General features: G+C 34.0%; 1 protein-coding gene across 5 annotated transcripts in view; it reads left to right on the forward strand.

Annotated features, from left to right (window-relative positions):
- Window positions 1-20,168, forward strand: part of LOC105484296 (contactin 5) — a 1,362,583-nt gene that overhangs the window by 533,631 nt on the left and 808,784 nt on the right. For all 5 annotated transcript variants that reach the window (XM_071075496.1, XM_011745800.3, XM_011745801.3 and 2 more), the window contains one exon: window positions 9,545-9,669. In XM_071075496.1, the coding sequence (XP_070931597.1) occupies window positions 9,615-9,669 (55 nt within the window). In that variant the 5' untranslated portion in view covers window positions 9,545-9,614. The remainder of the gene's footprint in view (window positions 1-9,544; window positions 9,670-20,168) is intronic.

Consider the following 20,168-nt stretch of genomic DNA (forward strand, 5'->3'; position numbering starts at 1 on the left):
AAAGAAAGAAAGAAAGAAAGAAAGAAAGAAAGAAAAAGAAAGGGAGGGAAAGAAAGAAAGAAAGAAAGAAAGAAAGAAAGAAAGAAAGAAAGAAAGAAAGAAAGAAAGAAAGAAAGAAAGAAAGAAAGAAAGAAGAAGAAAGAAAGAAAGAAAGAGAAGAGAGAGAGAGAGAAGAAAGAAAGAAAGAAAGAAAGAAAGAAAGAAAGAAAGAAAGAAAGAAAGAAAGAAAGAAAGAAAGAAAGAAAGAAAGAAAGAAAGAAAGAAAGAAAAGAAAGGAAGGAAGGAAGGAAGGAAGGAAGGAAGGAAGGAAGGAAGGAAGGAAGGAAGGAAGGAAGGAAGGAAGGAAAGAAAAGAAAGAAAGGAAGAAGGGAGGGAGGGAGGGAGGGATAATATTACCTTGAAAACTTTTCCAAATATAGGGACATTGTGTTAGGCTGTTCTTGTGTTGTTGTACAGAATACCTGAAGTTGCATAATTCATAAAGAAAGGGGTTTAATTGGCTGACAGTTATGCAGGCTGTATAAGCATGGAACGGCATCTGCTTGGTTTCTAGGGAGGCCTCAGGAAGCCTTTACTATGGTGGAAGGTGAGGCAGGACCAAGAGGATCTTGTGAGAACTATTGCTCACTATTGTAAGGATAGCACTGAGAGGATGGGGCTAAACCATTCATGAAATATCTACCCCAAAGATCCAATCACCTCCGACTAGGCCCGACTTCCAACAGTGGGAATTACAACCCAACATGAGATTTAGAGGATACAACATCAAACTGTGTTAGGCATATTCTGAGATCAGCAGCTATTAAAAGACATATTTAAACTCATGTAAATTAAATGTGCTATTTATACTATTTAGAATTACTGCTTCAGATTATTTAGCTGAGAACATAATGAAATTATTATCTGCTTGAAGAACTGAGTTAGGGATTGAAAAAATCAATAGCTTTCTTTTTGAGTAAATAGTTTAAATGCTTGTTTCTGAAATAAACAGTATTAAGAATTTTTAAAGCCATTTAACAGAAAAAATATGGAGAAATTATAGTGACTCTATTGAGATTTTTTTATCTGTGAGGTTTCAAAGGACTTAGTGAAATCAGGTAACTGGTTCCTAGGAGTCTGCAAAGGCTGGTGCTACCTGGGCACAGAATAAAGAAGCTAAAATAGAGTGAGGAAGTTTATTAGGGAGTAGGCTTTGCCCAGAATTCAGATTTCTTTTCTTTCCTTACTAGTTCCTATCTATTTGATCACGATGCTTCTCAGTCATTACTGTGTGGGGGAAAAATCAATAATAGTCATTTGGATTAAAGTTTGAGATACAGAAACATCCACTGCATATCCCTGTAGTATCTCTTTTTCATTCATTGAGATTTCTTTGTAATTCCTTTGTCAACAACATAGAAGACCACGCTTACAGATTCTTGTCACATTGTGAGTAAAATTCCACCAGGGGAGCTGCCTAATATTTTATAACAATAGTATATATTTTTACAGACTATGTTCCCAAGTTTGTTGTTTGTTTGGCTTATTTTTTATCAGACATATTTGCCTTGTCTTTAGAGAATATGAATATTTCAGGTAAAAAGGTTTAATGTGGAAATGAAGAACAAAAATGTATATGACTCCTAAGGGCATTTCTATTTGCTGTTTCAAACATTGCCTTGGAATTATTTACAATTCCCAGTTTAACCATGGGCCTATAACAAGACATTGTTTAAATGCAATTTAGCCCTGTGGTTTCAACTGCCAGATGGATGATTCGAAATGCCAATTTTTCCAAGGGAATGTGGGTTAAATTTTAAGTAAATCATTAAAAGCCCAATTTAGCCAATAATAACTAAGCATAATTACTCTTAACTACCTTGCAAAGATCCTTATTTTCATATTTAATTAAATTAAAAGAATTTAAATAACAGAGTAAATATGGGTTTATTTCTCTTGCTCGAGACCATGGCCCTAAAATTTTATTCATATTACGTTATTCAAAGGAAATCTTTAAAATTCAGAATCTTTCAGGTTTCCTCATTGCTCTACTAACTTTTTCAGAAAATGAATTTATCCATGTGAAATCTTTATCACCTCTCACTGTTGCACAGAGTATATATTCTTCAAATTATATATTGAAAACTCTTTTAGTCAGAATTTAATCGACTTACTTATTCATGCAGAACCCTGGACAGGTGTTCTCCTGTTCTCACTGGTTTGTTTTCCACGATGCAGTAACCCAAGTCTCCTTTTCCATAAGTCGCACATTTTGAAATGTGTGAGTCCCTTTCCCTGCACGTAGCCGGGGCTTCATCTCCTAAGTCATCCCACTCATTATCAGAAGATCTCCTACAATGGATACCAATCTGTTCTTAAATTCTTCAACAACTTGGACTTTGAATAGATTTTCCTATCAGTAGGAAATGAAAAAGTCAGCATGAATATATTATTTGACCTGTCGATCAGGAATGAGAAGGTGCAGCTCTAATTCTGATGCCGAGTTTGAATTACCGGGGGCATTAGGCAAATCCTATTACTTTATCACATCTGTTTGTCTTCTCTGTAATGATGGAACGTCATTTGATCCTGTGTACTGTCAACTGAAGCACCACAAGATCTATAACTTTGGAAAGATTTCATTTTTCTTAAAGGGTTATGTCCTGCAAGGTGGCCATTCTGATGGGCTAGAAAGGGTAGCCTTCCGTAAAGACCATTAACAGGCACTTTGAGGGAGGGGAGGGTGGAACAGGAATTTATGCTGAACAGGTTGCTTAAACATACATATTCAAAAGGATACAGGAGGAACTATGAGTCCCATTCAGAGCCCCAAGCTCATCTGTCAGATATAGCAACTGAAGAATCACAAGATCTTTAAATTGAGAGAGGAAACTTTAGTTCTTATAAAGAGTTACAGCCTGTCAAGATGGACACCCTTCAGGCTATAACCCTTTATAATAAATAAAGTCACCTCCTCACATTTGTGAATCTCATGACTCTTCACTTGACAGTACATTATATTGCAAAAAAATAGGTAATACTGGGTTATCAGATAACTTTTGAAATTTAGTTATGTGATTATTTAGTTATTTATTTATGATGGTGTTTTTAATAAAATTCACACTCCTTTTACTGACCTATGGATAATTTGCTATCTGGCCTTGTATAATCCTCAGGCTTGATCTCCTACTGCTTGCTCCTGGCATTACTTTGCACTCATGATGGCAGTTTATTTAGGCAAATAATGATTCATAAATCAGGCATCACTCAAAATTGAAAGAGGTTCAGAGAGCTCTTCTCTGTCATCTGAGCAGTGAGAATTTGTAGGCTGGACACAAAAGCAAAGTTGAAAAATTACCTGATTAGCTACAGCTAGATGTTTGCTTTATTTAGATATGACCTGATGGGAGGTCCCTAATTGTATAACCAGTCACTAGTTGACTGTTTGTGATTGGCTGAGACTTATTTTTCTTAAGTCAGTTACAAGGAAGGTTTCCAAGTTAAGTTTCAGTTTGCTTATCTAAGTGCTCGAGTTAGAGAGACCACCTCAGGCTAATGGGTTCCTTATTTACTTTACCAATAAAGTACATTATTCTCATTTGTTTTTATCTCGCAGTACATTATTTTAATTTTTTAAATCTCATTCTTGCTATCAAGAAGTCAAATGTGAGTCTGATTTTCCTACTTTTATAGTTACTTTCTTTTTCTCTCTGGCTGCTTTTTGGTTTTGTTATTTTGCATTTTCAATATGATGTGCACAGGTATTTCTTCTTTTGGGGTTTTTCTGGTCTTCAAGAATCTTAAAATTAGTAAATTTTATCAATTCTGGAAAATCTTAACAATTATCTATCTTTTCACATATTGCCTCATCCCTTTCTCTTTCTCATTCTGAAAATCTGATTAGACATATTAAGACCTTTTCACTATCATTGTGTTTCTTTCTTTCATAGTTTCCTGCTGTTGCCTTTCTGGACTACTTTTTAGATAAGCTTTTTATTCCTGTTTCCTCTTTCTCATGGTGTCAATTCCTTTATTTTTTTATAACACATGTAATCTGCCTAAAAAGTCAAATATCTGAAGTCTTTGCTGGTATAATTCTGACATTTATCATTTCTATTGACTCTAACTTAGTTATTTGTTTTCCTGTACATTACATGACTCCTGACTGAATTTTTGACTATTGAGATTTTCTTTATTCCTTCCATTTATTCCCATAGTTTAGACCTGAAAATTCTATTTACTGTTTTATGAATGGAGTATCTCTCTAGAGAGATATCCCTTTGGGATCTTAGATATATGGATTCTCCTATTTGATTACCCAGCTCTGTGGCCCTAGGCTTTGGTTTTGGTCCCCAACTTTCAAAGCAGCCATATACCTAAATCTGAAGTACATTGAGAATTGCAAAATCACTTAATAGTAAAGTTTTCTTTGGTTCCCAGCTTGCCACTCTTATTTAGCTTTGACGTCTAATAAGTTTTTCTCTTCCTCAATAGTTCATTGAGGCATTCAAGAATATTTTAAAATATTTTCTGTATTACTTTAAGAAGGACATACTCCTTCTTAGTCATGGTGTCCAGTTCCCAAATTGCCAGAAAAGGAAATCTACTGCCACTCAGCCATGAAATGGTATTCAGCATCCCAACACAACACAAGACCTGTCAGAACTGATATGGAGTCGTGAGCCATAGTTGGGTGTTTACCCTGTTCTAATATCAGTCACTAGGTGATAGGAATCACAAACTATTTCTGGCATCAGATTTCTAGAGCAGTTGTCTTTTTTCTTTCTGATTCCAGTCTCCATTAATTATACTTTTGAGTAGTAAATAATCTTGAACCATATTTTTTCTACTCTTATATTTTAAATAAAATTATGAAGTTGACTTGAAGTCTCAGAAAACTGGTGTGGCTCCTTTTAAAATTCTTGCTGGACCCTATTCAATGCAGGTTTTGTTGAGGCTTAAAAAATGTTTATATTAAAAAGAGTAAGAAAAACTGAACTTCACTATGCCTCACTGTGTTTAACACACTATAGAAAATCATGTTAAAGAATGCCTCCAAAACATGTGGACACTGTGAGCTCAGTCTGCTCGCTACATCTCATAGCACTTTTTCTAGGACAGAGAACTGTCATTTGCTTTTATAAGACAAACATATCATAACTCAATCTGGTTAAATTTGAAAGCCAAAATTTTTTTTTGCTGCTTGGTCCTCAAAGGATGTATGACAGCAAGCAATAAGAAGACACATTCTTTTTTATTCCTGCTATAACTTTGGCCACATTTTATTATCTTTTTCTTTTTCCCCAGGTGCATTGAGCTAGATAACTTCAAGGATACCTTGAAAGCAATTCACCTCAAAAACATTTTATATTCCTTTTCCTGAGCCGTATTCCCACCTTACTCAGTCCTTCAAGGGTACTTCCAAGCAAAATGTCACAAGCTTCAGTCTTAGCAAAGAGTCATGGTTGAGATGGAGAATAAGGTCCACTGAAAAAGAGATATTCCTTCATTGTATTCATTTCACCAAAATTTACATACAAAGCCCTTACATTGAGGCCTTATCACATGCAAATGGGAGTAGAAACACTTTTACTAAACCTCTACTGTTCTAATTTCCCAGAATAAATCCATCATTACCTTAATAAATGAAAATAACTCAGAATACAGATGATATTCACAGGTAAGTAGGCTAATTTCTAGTTTATTCACTGCCACTTTGTCAGTCACATGCTTACCAAGATTCAGTTGTATTTGTTCCAAGTCTAGTTATGTAAGTTGTCCATGTTATTGTAATTATGTAAGTCAAATAAGCATTTTGGAAATCACAGATACATGAGAGTACCAAGAGGAAGAGCATTTGGCAAAAAGTTTGTTTAAGGCTAAAGCCCTAAACTTTATAAGATAGTCACTTAAAACTGCTATGATGTATGTATGAGATAACTGCATAAAAATAATGAAAGCCTCCAAGAATCCTGCCATCAGATGACTTCATATGCTTTTAGGCCACTTGAAATAAGTTTAAAGTTGTATATGATGCAACACAGGCACTATTTATACACTACAGTTTCCTGTGATGCCAAGATAAAAGAAATCATTTTTCCACCAGAATCTTTATAATCGTAAAAAGATGTCACTGCTATATAATAATTGGCAAATATATTCTATATAAGAATACAGAATTAAATATTACATGACAAACATTTAAGGCATATGTTAATTAAATGTTTTTAAAGGGTTTTTTATTCACTCTGTACCAGTCCCAATTGTGTCAGTGTAAATGTTGTCTAGTCTCTTGCAGGGATTGCTTTGGACTCTTGTAAGAAATGATGGAGCTTAAGGGTTAACATTATTTACTAACTGTGTGACCTGGGGCAAATTAGCTTCATCAATAAGAGATGTCCTACAGATTGTGTAGGTAAAGTGTTTAACACAATGCTTGTAATTTATCTAATAAATGGTAGTTATTAGTATAGTCAAGTATCTCTTAATGACTGAGCCACATTCTGAGAAATATCTTCTTATTTCTCACATTGTATCACACAGGGATATAATCATTGTGTGAACATTGTAGAGTTTACTTACGCAAACCTAGATGGTACAGCTTGCTACAGATCTAGGCTATAATATAGCCTATTGCTTCTAGGCTACAGACCTGTACAGGATGTTACTGTACTGAATAATGAAGGCAATTATAACAAAGTAAATATTTGTGTATCTAAACATATGACAAGTACAGTAAAATATAATTATCTTATGGGAGCATCATCATATATGCAGTTCAACATTGACTGAAATGTCATTATACAGCATATCACTGTAGTATGAAAACCTAAGAAACACTGAGTATTTTTGTTTGTTTTTTTTTTCTTTTTTTTTTTTTTTTTTGAGACAGAGGCTCTCTGTATCACCCCGGCTGGAGTGCAGTGGCACAATCTCGGCTCACTGCAACCTCTGTCTCCCGGGTTCAAGTGATTCTCATGTCTCAGTCTCTCAAGTAACTGGTATTATAGGCAAGTACCACCACATCTAGCTAATTTTTGTATTTTTAGTAGAGACAAGGTTTCACCATGTTGGCCAGGCTGGTCTCAAACTCCTGACCTCAAGTGATCTGTTTGCCTTGCCTCCCAAAGTACTGGGATTATAGGCATGAACTACGCACCCGCCCAGTTTTTTTTTTTTTTTTAATCTTTTGCCAAATAATTTATTTCCTAGAGACTTCAGTTTATTCAATAATTATTATCTAAAAAATAATAATTGAATACTTTCTATGGTGGTCATTGTTCTAGATGCTGGTTCTGTAAAGATAAACAAGACAAAAATCCTTGCTTCCGTGGATATGACATTCTAGTAGGAGAAAAAGATAATTAAGATGTAAACAGACTAGTTTAACCTCAGGCACTGATAATTGCTAAGAATAAAAATAAGGCAGAGCAAATGTAAGAAAAATCAGTGACAGGGCTGACAGGAGAGGGCTTGCTATTTTAAGGAGAGTAACCAAGAAAGGCTTCTAGGAAGAACAGTCTGCAATGATTTAAAACTCTAAGGTATGGAAAGAACTGATGTTGGAGAGGTCTAGGCAGAGAACACAGTATGTGCTTGGCATACTTGAGGACCAGCAAGAAAGTCAGTGTTGTGGGAATGGAGTGAGTCTGTTAATTTCTTCAGAGTATTTATCACTGTTTGACACTGACTTATTTATCCATGTGTTCCTTGTCAGTCTTTCCACACTATTCCACTCAAAAATCGGTTCTTTAAGACCAATAACTCCTTGAAATTTTACTGAAGATCCTTCGCTACTGTGTCCAATTTATCCTGCTATCTTCATGAGTCAATTCTCCTTTTGATGACTATCAACCTGTGTATGTGTGTGCACATGAATGTCTGTGGGTTTTCCTTTTGCTGGTCCCAGAAACAGTCCTTAAGGGTTGTAATAACATTTGTATTTGTTTATGAAGAATATTTAGAACAACAGAGGACCTTAGGACATTGTAAATAGACTGGGAAGTACCAGTTTGGGGAGTATGGGACTGAGCACAAGCTCGTCAAAATGAGTTAAGTCAAAGCTATATTACCTTCTCAGAATTCACAATTTCAAAAAAGGTCAATTTAATCATGAATTGAAAATTTGCTAACTCAACTGTGCAGTTTTCATGAGTCATAATTGTACTTCTGGCAACCTTAATCTCTCCAGTTATTATATGTGATATGTGGATTTTGTTTTTTTCCTTTCTGCTAAAAACAGTGTATAAATAACCAAGATGTTTAAAATTGTCACAATTAGCTATGAGGTTATTTTGTGCTTCAAATTGTATGTATTTCTGATATTTACTCATAAAATAGAGAAAATGATGAAAAATTCTTTGTTTATGCTTGTTATAAATAAACCATTATTGTCTTAACTTTCTTCTCCATTAGTGATCCCCAAATATAAAGTTAAAATAGACTACCAAGACTTATATTTAAAATTATAAATAAAATGTAACTGACTCCATTCGGGTAGAGGTACTAACAATAAATTCCTTTCTTTGACATAACTAAATTAAATTCTGATCTAGCTAGGGGAAAAATACCTATATATATTTTTCAGATGCTTCCTAAAATATAGAGATAACCTAGACTTCTAATTTGATAAGGAGGGACCAGGTACCAAGAAGGCAATCATTATTCAAACATAATTGACATAATTGACAATTATTTCTCAACTGAATGGCTTTGGGCCAAGAAGAACATAGCTGACACGTGAAAATTCTGGAGGTACTTGTGAATTATAGAAATGTCCAATATGTATTTGTCAAGTTCTTGCAGAAAGTCTAGTGTCAGAATTTTATATTCTTTTCATGTTTATTGTATCATTCAGGGAAAAAAAAGGAACCAAATTATATTAATGTGCTACACTGGTTATTGTTATAAAAATGGCATTAGACAAAAACATTAAATATTCATGAAAATTCTTTTTCCCTTAGGTTCCAGCTAGCAAAAGATACTGAAAGAAATGATTCACCAAAGGAGGGAAATATAACACAGTACAGATAATCATAGGAGTTATAAACAAAGGAAGTTGACATTAATAATTAAATGAGAAAAATTTCCTGTGGTGGTTTTGATGAGCTACAGGCACAGTGTGTAAAATTACTTGACCAACTGATCATTAGTTATGTTCTAGACCAAAGGAGTATATACTAATGTAACTGGTTTTTCTATTCTATTTTTCTAGTCCAATAATTTGTCTAAGGTAATAAATATAGCTATTATACATTCCCTGTGAGGAAAAATTATTCCCATTAGAACCCGTTGTTTTTACTATTCAAGTAAAAACATTGAAGGGAGTATTCAATGTAGATAAATGTGAAAAGGAGAGTTGATCACATTTACTAAGTACTTGTGTTGTGTATTACATGAATTCTAGCAGAAACTGTATTATTGCTCTTTGGTGCGTATTAATCTGACCTTTGCACTAATAGTTATTTATCATGTTATTAGGAGATTTTTGCATTTGTTTTTATTTGTTTGCTTTTCTGTTTGTTTATTTTCTCTGTTTAAGAAAATTGTTATCTATTTCAAACAGGGAACTCTTTAATGAAGAAACACCAGAGCTGTTAAACCCATTGAGACACAGAAGATTCTAGTGACCGACGATGGCTTCCTCCTGGAAACTAATGCTGTTTCTGTCAGTCACCATGTGTCTTTCCGGTAAAAGTCCTGACTAATTAATTATTTGATTTTCTAAGTATCAAAATAACCAAAATATATCAAGGTCTCCATTACAAAATATCCTCAGGTATTAATTTAAATTTATAAGGCAACAACTCTTAAGCCTCTGTTAGCATTGCAAAATGCTATATACAACTTAATATAATAAGGTACACTATAAATGTTAATGAGTATTTACCTCATTGACATTCATTTACAGTCTAAACCTTCTAGCTTTCAGAAGACTTGAAGGTATATATATACACACACACACACACACACACACACACACGTGTGTGTATATATACACATATATGTGTGTGTATATGTGTGTGTGTGTGTGTATATGTGTGTATATATCCCACACACATATAACCATACATATGTGCGTATATTTATTCATATAATGTTTATGTATATAAATATGTATTTTATAGCAGTTAATTATAAAAGTGTCTCCTGGTCGGGCGCAGTGGCTCAAGCCTGTATCCCAGCACTTTGGGAGGCCGAGACGGGCAGATCACGAGGTCAGGAGTTCGAGACCATCCTGGCTAACACGGTGAAACCCCGTCTCTACTAAAAAAAATACAAAAAACTAGCCGGGCGTGGTGGTGGGCGCCTGTAGTCCCAGCTACTCGGAGGCTAAGGTAGGAGAATGGTGTGAACCCGGGAGGTGGAGCTTGCAGTGAGCTGAGATCCAGCCACTGCACTCCAGCCTGGGCGACAGAGCGAGACTCTGTCTCAAAAAAAAAAAAAAAAAAAAGTGTCTCCTTACAATACTAAATTTCACCATATAAAACAGAATTTGGTTAGCTTTATTATATATAACATATTGTCTAAAGGAATCTCTAACACAATATATTTTTTCTGATTGTCTCACCTCTGACTTTGTTTTGATTAAACTTATTTTTCTATATCTCGACTCTAAAATGAGGTATTTTATTCTGAAGAAGAGTTGACAGTATTCGCAGTAATAATATCATAATGCTGAAAGTTAATATGTCAGAGTTTATTTGTTTTAATTGAAGAATGATTAGAAATTAACTTGTGGTCATAATTTAAGTGCTATGCATGTAACATTTCCAGCTTGATTATATTTAAATCAGTACCTATATTGTGGGCTAAATTTAGATAGTATGTATGATAAGAGAGTCTGAAATAATATGTAACAGCTGATAATTTTAGACTGAAAGCAATGCTTTCATTTTAAATACGTTTTTAATGTGTTAATTATACTAAATATATTTTTAAAGCAATAAAATATTCATTTTGATATATGTGGTCATTCAGTACTCTATGCAAATATTGATATATATACATATATATACCATATATACATATATATGAGGATAATACATGTATAAGATATATATTTGTGATCATACATATAGAATACAAAGCTATATAAAGATATAGAACATGCACATTATTCACATATGATCACTCATATTGCCTCAACTTCTATATGGTTATATTACCATGCAACAAAAATATCTAATTGATTATATTAAATTTCTTTATTTCAAAGAACTAAACACATTCTCCTGTCAACTAAATCTTTCCTATATGGTGTAACATGAAGAAAACTGCAGATTATCTAAAGAAAAAGGACTGATAGAAGAACAAACCCAAATAGAAGTAAATATAAACTCTTTTTAGAATCATTTGAGCTATATTTTTTAAATTATAATTTTATAATAGTTGTTCTTTAGCCTTTATACTATTACTACTATCCGTAATGTACCAAAAGTATAACTTCAGTTATGTGTGATGTATGAATCTTCCTCATAACTGAAAAGGCAATTCTCAATTTACAATCAGATTATGCTCCAAAATGTTATTTGAAATCTAAAAGAATTTCTTTACATACAGAAATAAATGTAGTATTTCAGTTATATAAGTTATGTGTTGAATGTAATATCTGCAGCATAACTGCACTTATCTGAATGCTCTTACAAGATATATAAAAGCCTTTTTATTGCAATACTAGTAATTAAATAACTGCAAAAACAAACAAAAAAAGTAATTATTTATATATTAGCACTATTATATGTTCAACACATTGCTTACAGAAAAAACAGGTTGAATAAGAGACATTCAAGGAAAAAGGAGACCTCTATAAAATGTTGGTGGAGACATCTATGATATGAAATGGTGAGATATCTCAAAGGCATTAAGAGTTAAATGAAAACTGTGATTCATCAATATTATGGTTACTTAAAAAAGAAATCAGGAGTCTTCAGATATTTTATTCAGTGTTGGGTTTCTTTTTGTGTGTGTGCAGCGTTACTGTCTTTCCTAATGATCTCAGCTGTTTCTCTTTTATCTTCTCAATGTCATTTTCCTCTTGAACTTACAAGCCAACTGATGGAGATGGAGGTAGGGTTGCAAGATGAAATATAAGGACACCCAGTTAGATTTGGATTTCAAAAGATATTTGTGTGTGTGTGTGTTTTGTTGTTGTTTTGTTTTTAGTTCTGGTATGTTCCATGCAATATTTTATTCCATTTTATCTAGAATTTAAATTTAATGGATGTCCAGTGCTTTTATTTATTAATCTGACAATGCTAGAAAGAAAGAAGGTGGCAGTCTATAATAACACTCTGAAGTTTCATTCTCTTTTACTTGTCCAATATTATTTCCTTAAACAATCACTGCAAAAGAGCCATTATACAGTGGTTGTGGAAACAAAAATAAAAGTACTCAGCCTGATATGGGGTCCATGATTGCTAGATTTCCAGCTAATACTGGAATCAAGTTACTATTCTTTTTGTGGAGTAAAGGAAACATTGGAAGACAGAAATAATTAGGCAGAATTTTGATATAAGTGGTATTTCGAATGTTATAGGCAAAGCAGAAAGAAAAGTTGAAAACAAAGGTCATGTATAATTGTTACATGGGATTTGATCTTTAGTCATCATATCTGCAGTTGATGTGGAGCAAATATTCAGTTACTTTTTTAAACAGACGAATTTCTTTTTTTGCTGTGGATATCTGTTTAAAGTAAAATTGATTAGGATACTTGAAAGGATCATTTATCAAGAATGATTATGTTCAAAATCTTTCATTTGCCTTCATCCTCATTGTATCATATTATTTTGGAGGTAGAGCCCTTATTCTGCTTTTGTTCCTTGGTTAATGCTTATACTCTATACTGTCCTCACTATTTTGTTATTTAGTATTTTATTATTTCATTTTCACTGGTTATATTTGGTACACTGAGTTAATTACTGTTACAGAAAATGAGAGTCATTGAGCTGCGGATCACGAGCATATTTTATGTTGTTGGTGCTGTTTGAACCAAAAAGACTAACTGAAGAAGTAAAAGAATACCCTGACTGTATTCCATATTTGCTTTATTTATTCATTTTTTGAAAATCTATGGATTATCTCGGGTGTGTCTAAGAAACAGAAAATAACTCTTACATAACTTTATGTTTGAAAACTCACTACAGGTAGTCATAAAAGCTTGGCAACTTTCACAAGGACATGCAACCTTATATTAAAAATGAATTCACAATTAAAACAACAATGATATATTGCTACACAAATCAAAATGGCTAAAATCCAAATAAATAAAAATTAATTAAAAAATACCAAATTCTGGTGAAGATACAAATTGATGGGAACTCTCATTGACAGTGAGATTTCAACATGGTATAGCCATTTTGGAAGGCAGTTTTGCAGTTTCTTACAGAGCTAAATACAGTTTCGTCATATGATCAAACAGTAGGTCTCCTAGGCATTTACCTAACTGATTTGAAAACTTACGTCCACACACAAAAATGCCATGTAAGTGTTTACAGGAGATTCATTAATAACAATGCCAAACTGGAAACAACAAATGTCCTTCAATAAGTGAATAAACTATGGAATTCTATACAATGGAATACTATTCAGTGATAAAAAAAAGAAAAGAATGAATTACCAATATCAAACTACGCAAACATAGGAATGGGTTCTATATACAAATGGCTAATTGAAAAAAGATAGTTTGAACAGACTACATGCTATAGATTTCATTTACATAACAACTGGAAAGAGAAAAACCATGGAGACTATAAACAGATCAGTGATTGCCAGGGTCAGGAAGAGGGTTGAATGGGTAAATGAAGCAAAGGACATTTTTTAGGGTGTTGAAACTACTTTGTATGACACTATAATCGTGGATGCAAGACATTACACATTTATCAAAACCAGCTAGAACTTTCCAGGATGGAGTGAACCATAATGTATGCATATTTAAAAAATATATAGTAGTAGGTCAGAGGATCTGAGGACAAAAAGCAGACTATGACAAAGAATCTAACTGTATTATCATTATCATTATTATTATTTTGAGATGGAGTTTTACCCTGTCTTCCAGGCTGGAGTGCAGTGGAGCGATCTCAGCTCACTGCAATCTCCTCCTCCAGCATTCAAGTGATTCTCCTGCCTCAGCCTCCTAAGTAGCTGGGATTACAGACGTGTGCCAGCATGCCCAGCTAATTTTTGTATCTTTAATAGATATGGGGTTTCACCATGTTGGCCAGGCTGGTTCAACCTCCCAACCTCAGGTGATCTGCCTGCCTCGACCTCCAAACTGCTGGGATTACAGGCATGAATCACTGCACCTGGCCTGTATTATTAATATGAAGCAACTTCACTTAGGGAAACTAGGGGAAAAACAGACTTAAATAACTTTGGAAATGAGTCTGCAAAACTAAAAGCAAAAGATACTGTACTTAAGCACTGTACTCTAGTTAACAACATTTTTTCCCATGTTAGCACTTCTAAAATCCATAAACGTGTATACTGGAACAACTAAGTCCATGGAAGGCAGATGATGGAGGTCAGGTTTCTCACTGTTGGTGTGGGAGATTACGGATAAGCAAGGGAAAAAGTTTAGAACTATACATGTGATAATGGATTAGAATTCGAGACTTCAGTATAAATTAATATTTAGCTTAATATAGATACATATAGTTATATATATATATACACACACACATAAGTGTGTGTGTGTGTGTGTACTTGCGTAGATATACTAATACCTATTTCACTTATCTTACAGCTGAGAAGGATTAGAAGCTATGTGTCTAAGTAGCAACCAACACACAAAGTGTCAAGATTTCAGTTTCTAAGTTTCTAATACCATTTATACCATTTTCTACTTAAAGGAGCCAGGGCTGTTTAGACAAAAGCCTAATTCTAGGACCGGGCCAAGAAATACAAAAATCATTCTAGAGTATCTTGTAGTGCCAGAAAGTAAGCAAGTGCTAAAACAAACAAACCAAAACCAAAACAAAACCATAATGAATATGAGAATCTGGTGTGTCAAAGAGATGTAGTAGCCAACTGGGATAGTTCCCAATGACTAAAACCGGGACAATTTCAGCAAATAAATAAATAAATAAGTATTGGACTATAATCCAAATAAAATGAATATTCATAAGTCCATATTGATATAGATAAAATATTAGATAAATAATGAATCAGGAAAATTGATAAATCTTTATGTAGATTAATTTCAAATAATTTATGTAGATACTTCATTCTCAAGGAGGTATGAAATAAATGTCTCTTTTCTTAAATATTCGTTGTGCATAGTGACTTGTTTCCAAAGAGTACAGAATGGGAAATGGGGACCAAAAGATAAGCGATTTTACGGTGGAAAAAGCTGGTAAACGTTTCCTCAGCCAGGTAATAATCAGGATCAATATTAGCAGAGATAAGTCATGTTAATGATATTACCCTTGGTATGCTGAGAATGACAGCTGACCTCTGTGGTTTTCCTCCCCAGAACCTATAATCCCAGTCTAGTCACCAGAGAAATTTGAAGATATGTTTTCTAAGGAGGATTAATTTTTCAAAAAGAAGACTTGACTAGTACTCCTCAAAACTTTCAAAATCATCGAAACTTAGGAAAATTGGGGCAACTTTTGCCCAGAAAAAGGAGACAAAGGAGACATGATAACTAAATGTAATGTAGTACACGGGATAGGATTTCATAAGAGATAAAAGAGCATTACATAAATACTAAGGAAATCTCAGTCAAGTATGTATGTTAGCGATAATGCTCAGGACATTTCACTCCCAAAATATGACGGAGATCAGAGTATACCACTCCAAAATAAGCCTCCTTGGCATACTAGTTATTTCGAGTTGGTTATTTTGAAAAACTGCAGGCACAGGACTGGCTCTGAGAAGTTGCCCTTTTGAAAGAAAAATGCGTGTTTGTATAAGAAATATCTGTTTGTAAGAGTGTTGCTCGCTCTCTCTGCACCAAGAAGAGAAGGACAATTAAGTTACTAGAGACTCATACTCAATAAAGCAGGTATTGATTTAAATCTGCATAGCAAATCTTACCTTTGTTTATTTTATTTTATTTTATTTATTTATTTATTTATTATTATTATTATACTTTAAGTTCTAGGGTACATGTGCATAACGTGCAGGTTTGTTACATATGTATACTTGTGCCATGTTGCTGTGCTGTGCTGCACCCATGAACTCGTCAGCACCCATCAACTCGTAGGTGCTTTTCTGTCCACCTTATCTTAGCTGGGCCTTCCTTGAAGTCTTTTTTCCTTTCTACTTAAAAGGAATGATATTGAAACCTAAAGTTTAGTTTTATTTTCTTTGAGATCTACTCTAGACATTTACGTATTTCTCTGAGTTATCAGTCATATACAGGGTATATACATGTTAATAAACTTTTTTACTCTTGTTGGTCTGTCTTTTGTTACAGGAAGTCTTAGTTAAGAACTATTAAGTGCACAGAAAAAAAATAAATTATCTTTTCTCCTCTACATTTGTTAAAAATAAAATAGAAATATTGATCTATTAATTGTGATACATGTTCCCTACCACCATAAGATGTTAATAGGAAAAACTGGTTATGAATATATGAGAATTAATTAGACTAAGCATAACATTCTGAATACTTGAACAAAATATTATGAGGGCCTGCAATAAGACTACAGTGAAGAGCATCAACAAGAGTGAAATATTTAAAAGTATATTGGCATTAAAATATATAGGACTTTGTAATTTATTAAATATTTATTGTTAAAGAAAATAGTTTCTTACCTTGCTTATAAGTGTAGATGATCTTGCCATTTACTTGGATTCTGAATAAAATGGGAAGTGCAGATTTAAATCTGGGAAATACTGAGCTCAACAATGTATATGTTGAGCTTTAGATGTCTATAATACCCTTAGGTGAAAAGTATCTAAAATTTAAGGAAGATGACTAAGCTAAAAGTAAATCTGTGATTCGTTCTTGCATAGATGACATTTTAAGATATGGGAAAGGAAATAACCACTCAAGAACTATGGATGTAATAATGAGTTATAAGACAAGGAAGCATGTCTGAGTAGCATGTACTTTTTTAAGGGGAAAGAGGAAGTACAGGCTGAAAAGAATGAAAGGCAAATTATAAATTTTGGGGAACTGCGGGAAAGAGGGAAAGCAAAACATCTCCAGAAAGAAAGTGGTCAGCAGTGGCAATGCATTGGGAAGTTTAAATGCGATTGGTACTAAACTCTTTTGTTTTAATGATAGTAATAGTTACCTTTAATGAAGTAGTAGAAACCCCAGTGTTATGGCAGTGAGTTGTGAATTGGTTAGTAGAAGAGGAAAATTAGACAATTATTGTCAAATCTGTTTTCTGAGAACATAAACCTAGGAAAATGAGAAAGAACGGTAGATACTTTAGAAAAGACAAAAATTTGAGAAGGAATATGTGTCTTTCCATTTGTGGATATGTGTTTTAAGGCTGGAGAAACTGTTTATGGAATTTCAATTCACTTTATGCCCAATGTACATGAAGAATGCATATTGCCTTAGCTAGCTTTTGCAGTATAACAAATCACCCCACAATTTATTCACTTAAAATAAAATAGCATGTATTCTTTCTTACAATTCTGAGGGTTAGCTAGGTGGTTCTTCTGGTCTGGGCAGCCTCAGTTTATCTCTGCAGTACACATGACCCACTGGATGGTGCCATTTGCTTTACTCACATTGCTCGTGATTGATGTCTTGTTAGCAAAGGCAATGGGAATGACTTGGTCATGTCTCTGATTATCCAGAAGGCTAGCTCAAGATCTTTGATGTAGTTGTGATTGCAGGACTTTTAGGTACAGGAAGAAACAGGAAAAACACCAATCAACAAGCACTTTTCATGGCTCTATTATATTTGCTAATATTTCACTGGACAAAGCATCCCAAGAGCCAAGGTCAGATTCAAGAGATGGTAAAGTAGATTCAATCTCTTCAAGAGAGGAGCTGCAAAAGCACATTATACAGAGAGCACGAAGAGCAGTAAGAAAAATGTGCGCTCATTTTTTACTCTAACACATATTTATATATTTCTGTGACTGTTTTACATGCAAAGGAAGCAATTCTGTTGATTTTTTTAAAGTTGTATTTACTTATTTATTTAGACGGGGTCTTGCTCTGTCACCCAAGCTAGAGTGCAGTGGCACCATCATGGCTCGCTGAAACCTTGAATCCCTGAGATCAAACGATCTTCTCACTTCACCCTCTAAAGTAGCTAGGACTACAAGCATGTGTCACCACATCTGGGTAATTTTTTTATTTTTATTTTTTATTTTGTAGAGACAGGGTCTCACTATGTTGGCTGGTTTTGAACTCCTGGCCTCAAGCGATCCTCCTACCTAGGTCTCCTAAAGTGCTGGGATTACAGGCATGAGCTGCCACACCTGGCCAACAATTCTGTTTATTGGAAAAGTAAAGTACACTAAATATTTCTTTCTATCCTCATTTTCAAATACAGTAGCACTGAAAGAACTGTGACCTAAACTCATTAGCTGAATGTTTACAAAAAAAAATGACAAAAATCTTTAAAACTCAGTAAATTAATTTATTTTTCTTAATGTGAAACTAATTAACTTGAAGAAAATCCAAGCTTTTATCAAGGAATATGTGAAATCATTTGAGGAAATCATAATTACTGTAGCCTATTAATATATATGTGAAAAAAGCATCAACATTTTAATCTCTATTGTGTCAAAATCTGTTATTGTTCTATTTGAAAATTCTTTTTTAGAACACATACATCCCCCAATATGTCCAGAGATAGCAATTGGAAGAAGACAGTATGGTCCAGGATTTATCTACTTTCAATTTGCCAGCAGCTTTCCTGATGGTTTTCGGCTCTTTGTAAATTGCTTTTTATTCGGTCTCCATGTTTAAACAAACTCAACAACAAAAACTAAAATTTTGCATTCCTTTACTCTGTTATGCAGAATTTCTCCAGCCAATAGGTTTTTTAACTATCATATTCTTTTTAGACTATGGTCAGTAATTATTCTAATTTATTTATAAGTATTTAACATTTAAATAGCTACATCACAATAATATTTAGTACAAATAGGTTCCTTTTTATGAGTTATAAATTGTTCTTTATTCATGTGTTGGAACTTAAAGAACAATAACCCAAAATATGATGCTTTGTCGTGCTGAGCACTTTCAACTTGTCTTAAAGGAAACTGGAAGCCCCTAGAAGCTGCCTCATAACCAAGGACTTTCCAATTTTCCCTTGTTTCTCTCCCCTCAAGGGCAGGGAGGGGCTTTCTATGGAAGTGCCCTTATCTGATTGAGGAAATTTCTTCCAAAAGAAATGCAATTGTCCCAAAACTTCCTCCTCAGGAATCCCATCAAATGATCAGGCAATATTAACTAGCAGAGAAGAGAAAAAGACTAAAAGTTGTCACCATGCCCAGATAGACTTTTCATGTATTCTTCCGAGGGTACATTCGAGAGATTACTCGAGAGACTTCGTATACATAATAAGACAACCTTTGTTTTCAGTGAAGATTCACCCCTCACCTTCCCACAATTTGTTGCCATCTGCCCCAGAGCTCAGAGGAACCTTGGCCCTTGCTATTTTCTGTTCCCCATTACCACTTGGTATTCAAAGAGAACCATTTACAAACCATGGTGTGCTCTTTGGGCCCATTCAGTTCTCTAAAAAAATGATTTACTGTTCCTCAAAGTTGCCTGCATTCTCCCATCTCTCTCTTTCCAATGAAGAAGAGAATATACAATTGTGAACCTGATTGGGTTGTTGGGTAATCATTCTCCCATGATTTTCCCCCATGCATGTTAGTAAATTTGTATGCCTTTTCTTCTGTTGTTCTTTCCATTGTCAGTACATTTCAGCCAACCTTCAGACGGCAGAAGGGAAGTTTTCCCTTCATACCTATAAGTGGAACACAAAACCATGTATGACATCTGTTTAGGTCATACACAGTGGTATAAACAATTAATAATAATAGTGATATCATTGCTTTCAATGAGAGTAGCTTTATGAAGGCAAATAACTATCTGAAATTGTTTTGGCTTGTTAGCATGGCGAAAGAGTTTGGATATTTGTCTTCTGCAAATCTCACGTTGAAATGTAATCCCCCATTTCGGAGGTGAGGTGTAGTGGGAGGTATTTGGATCATGGGAACAGATCCTTCCTGAATATCTTGGTGCCCTCCTCTTGGTA

The sequence above is a fragment of the Macaca nemestrina genome, chromosome 12 (genome assembly GCF_043159975.1).
Source record: "Macaca nemestrina isolate mMacNem1 chromosome 12, mMacNem.hap1, whole genome shotgun sequence".
Taxonomy (NCBI): Eukaryota; Metazoa; Chordata; class Mammalia; order Primates; family Cercopithecidae; genus Macaca; species Macaca nemestrina.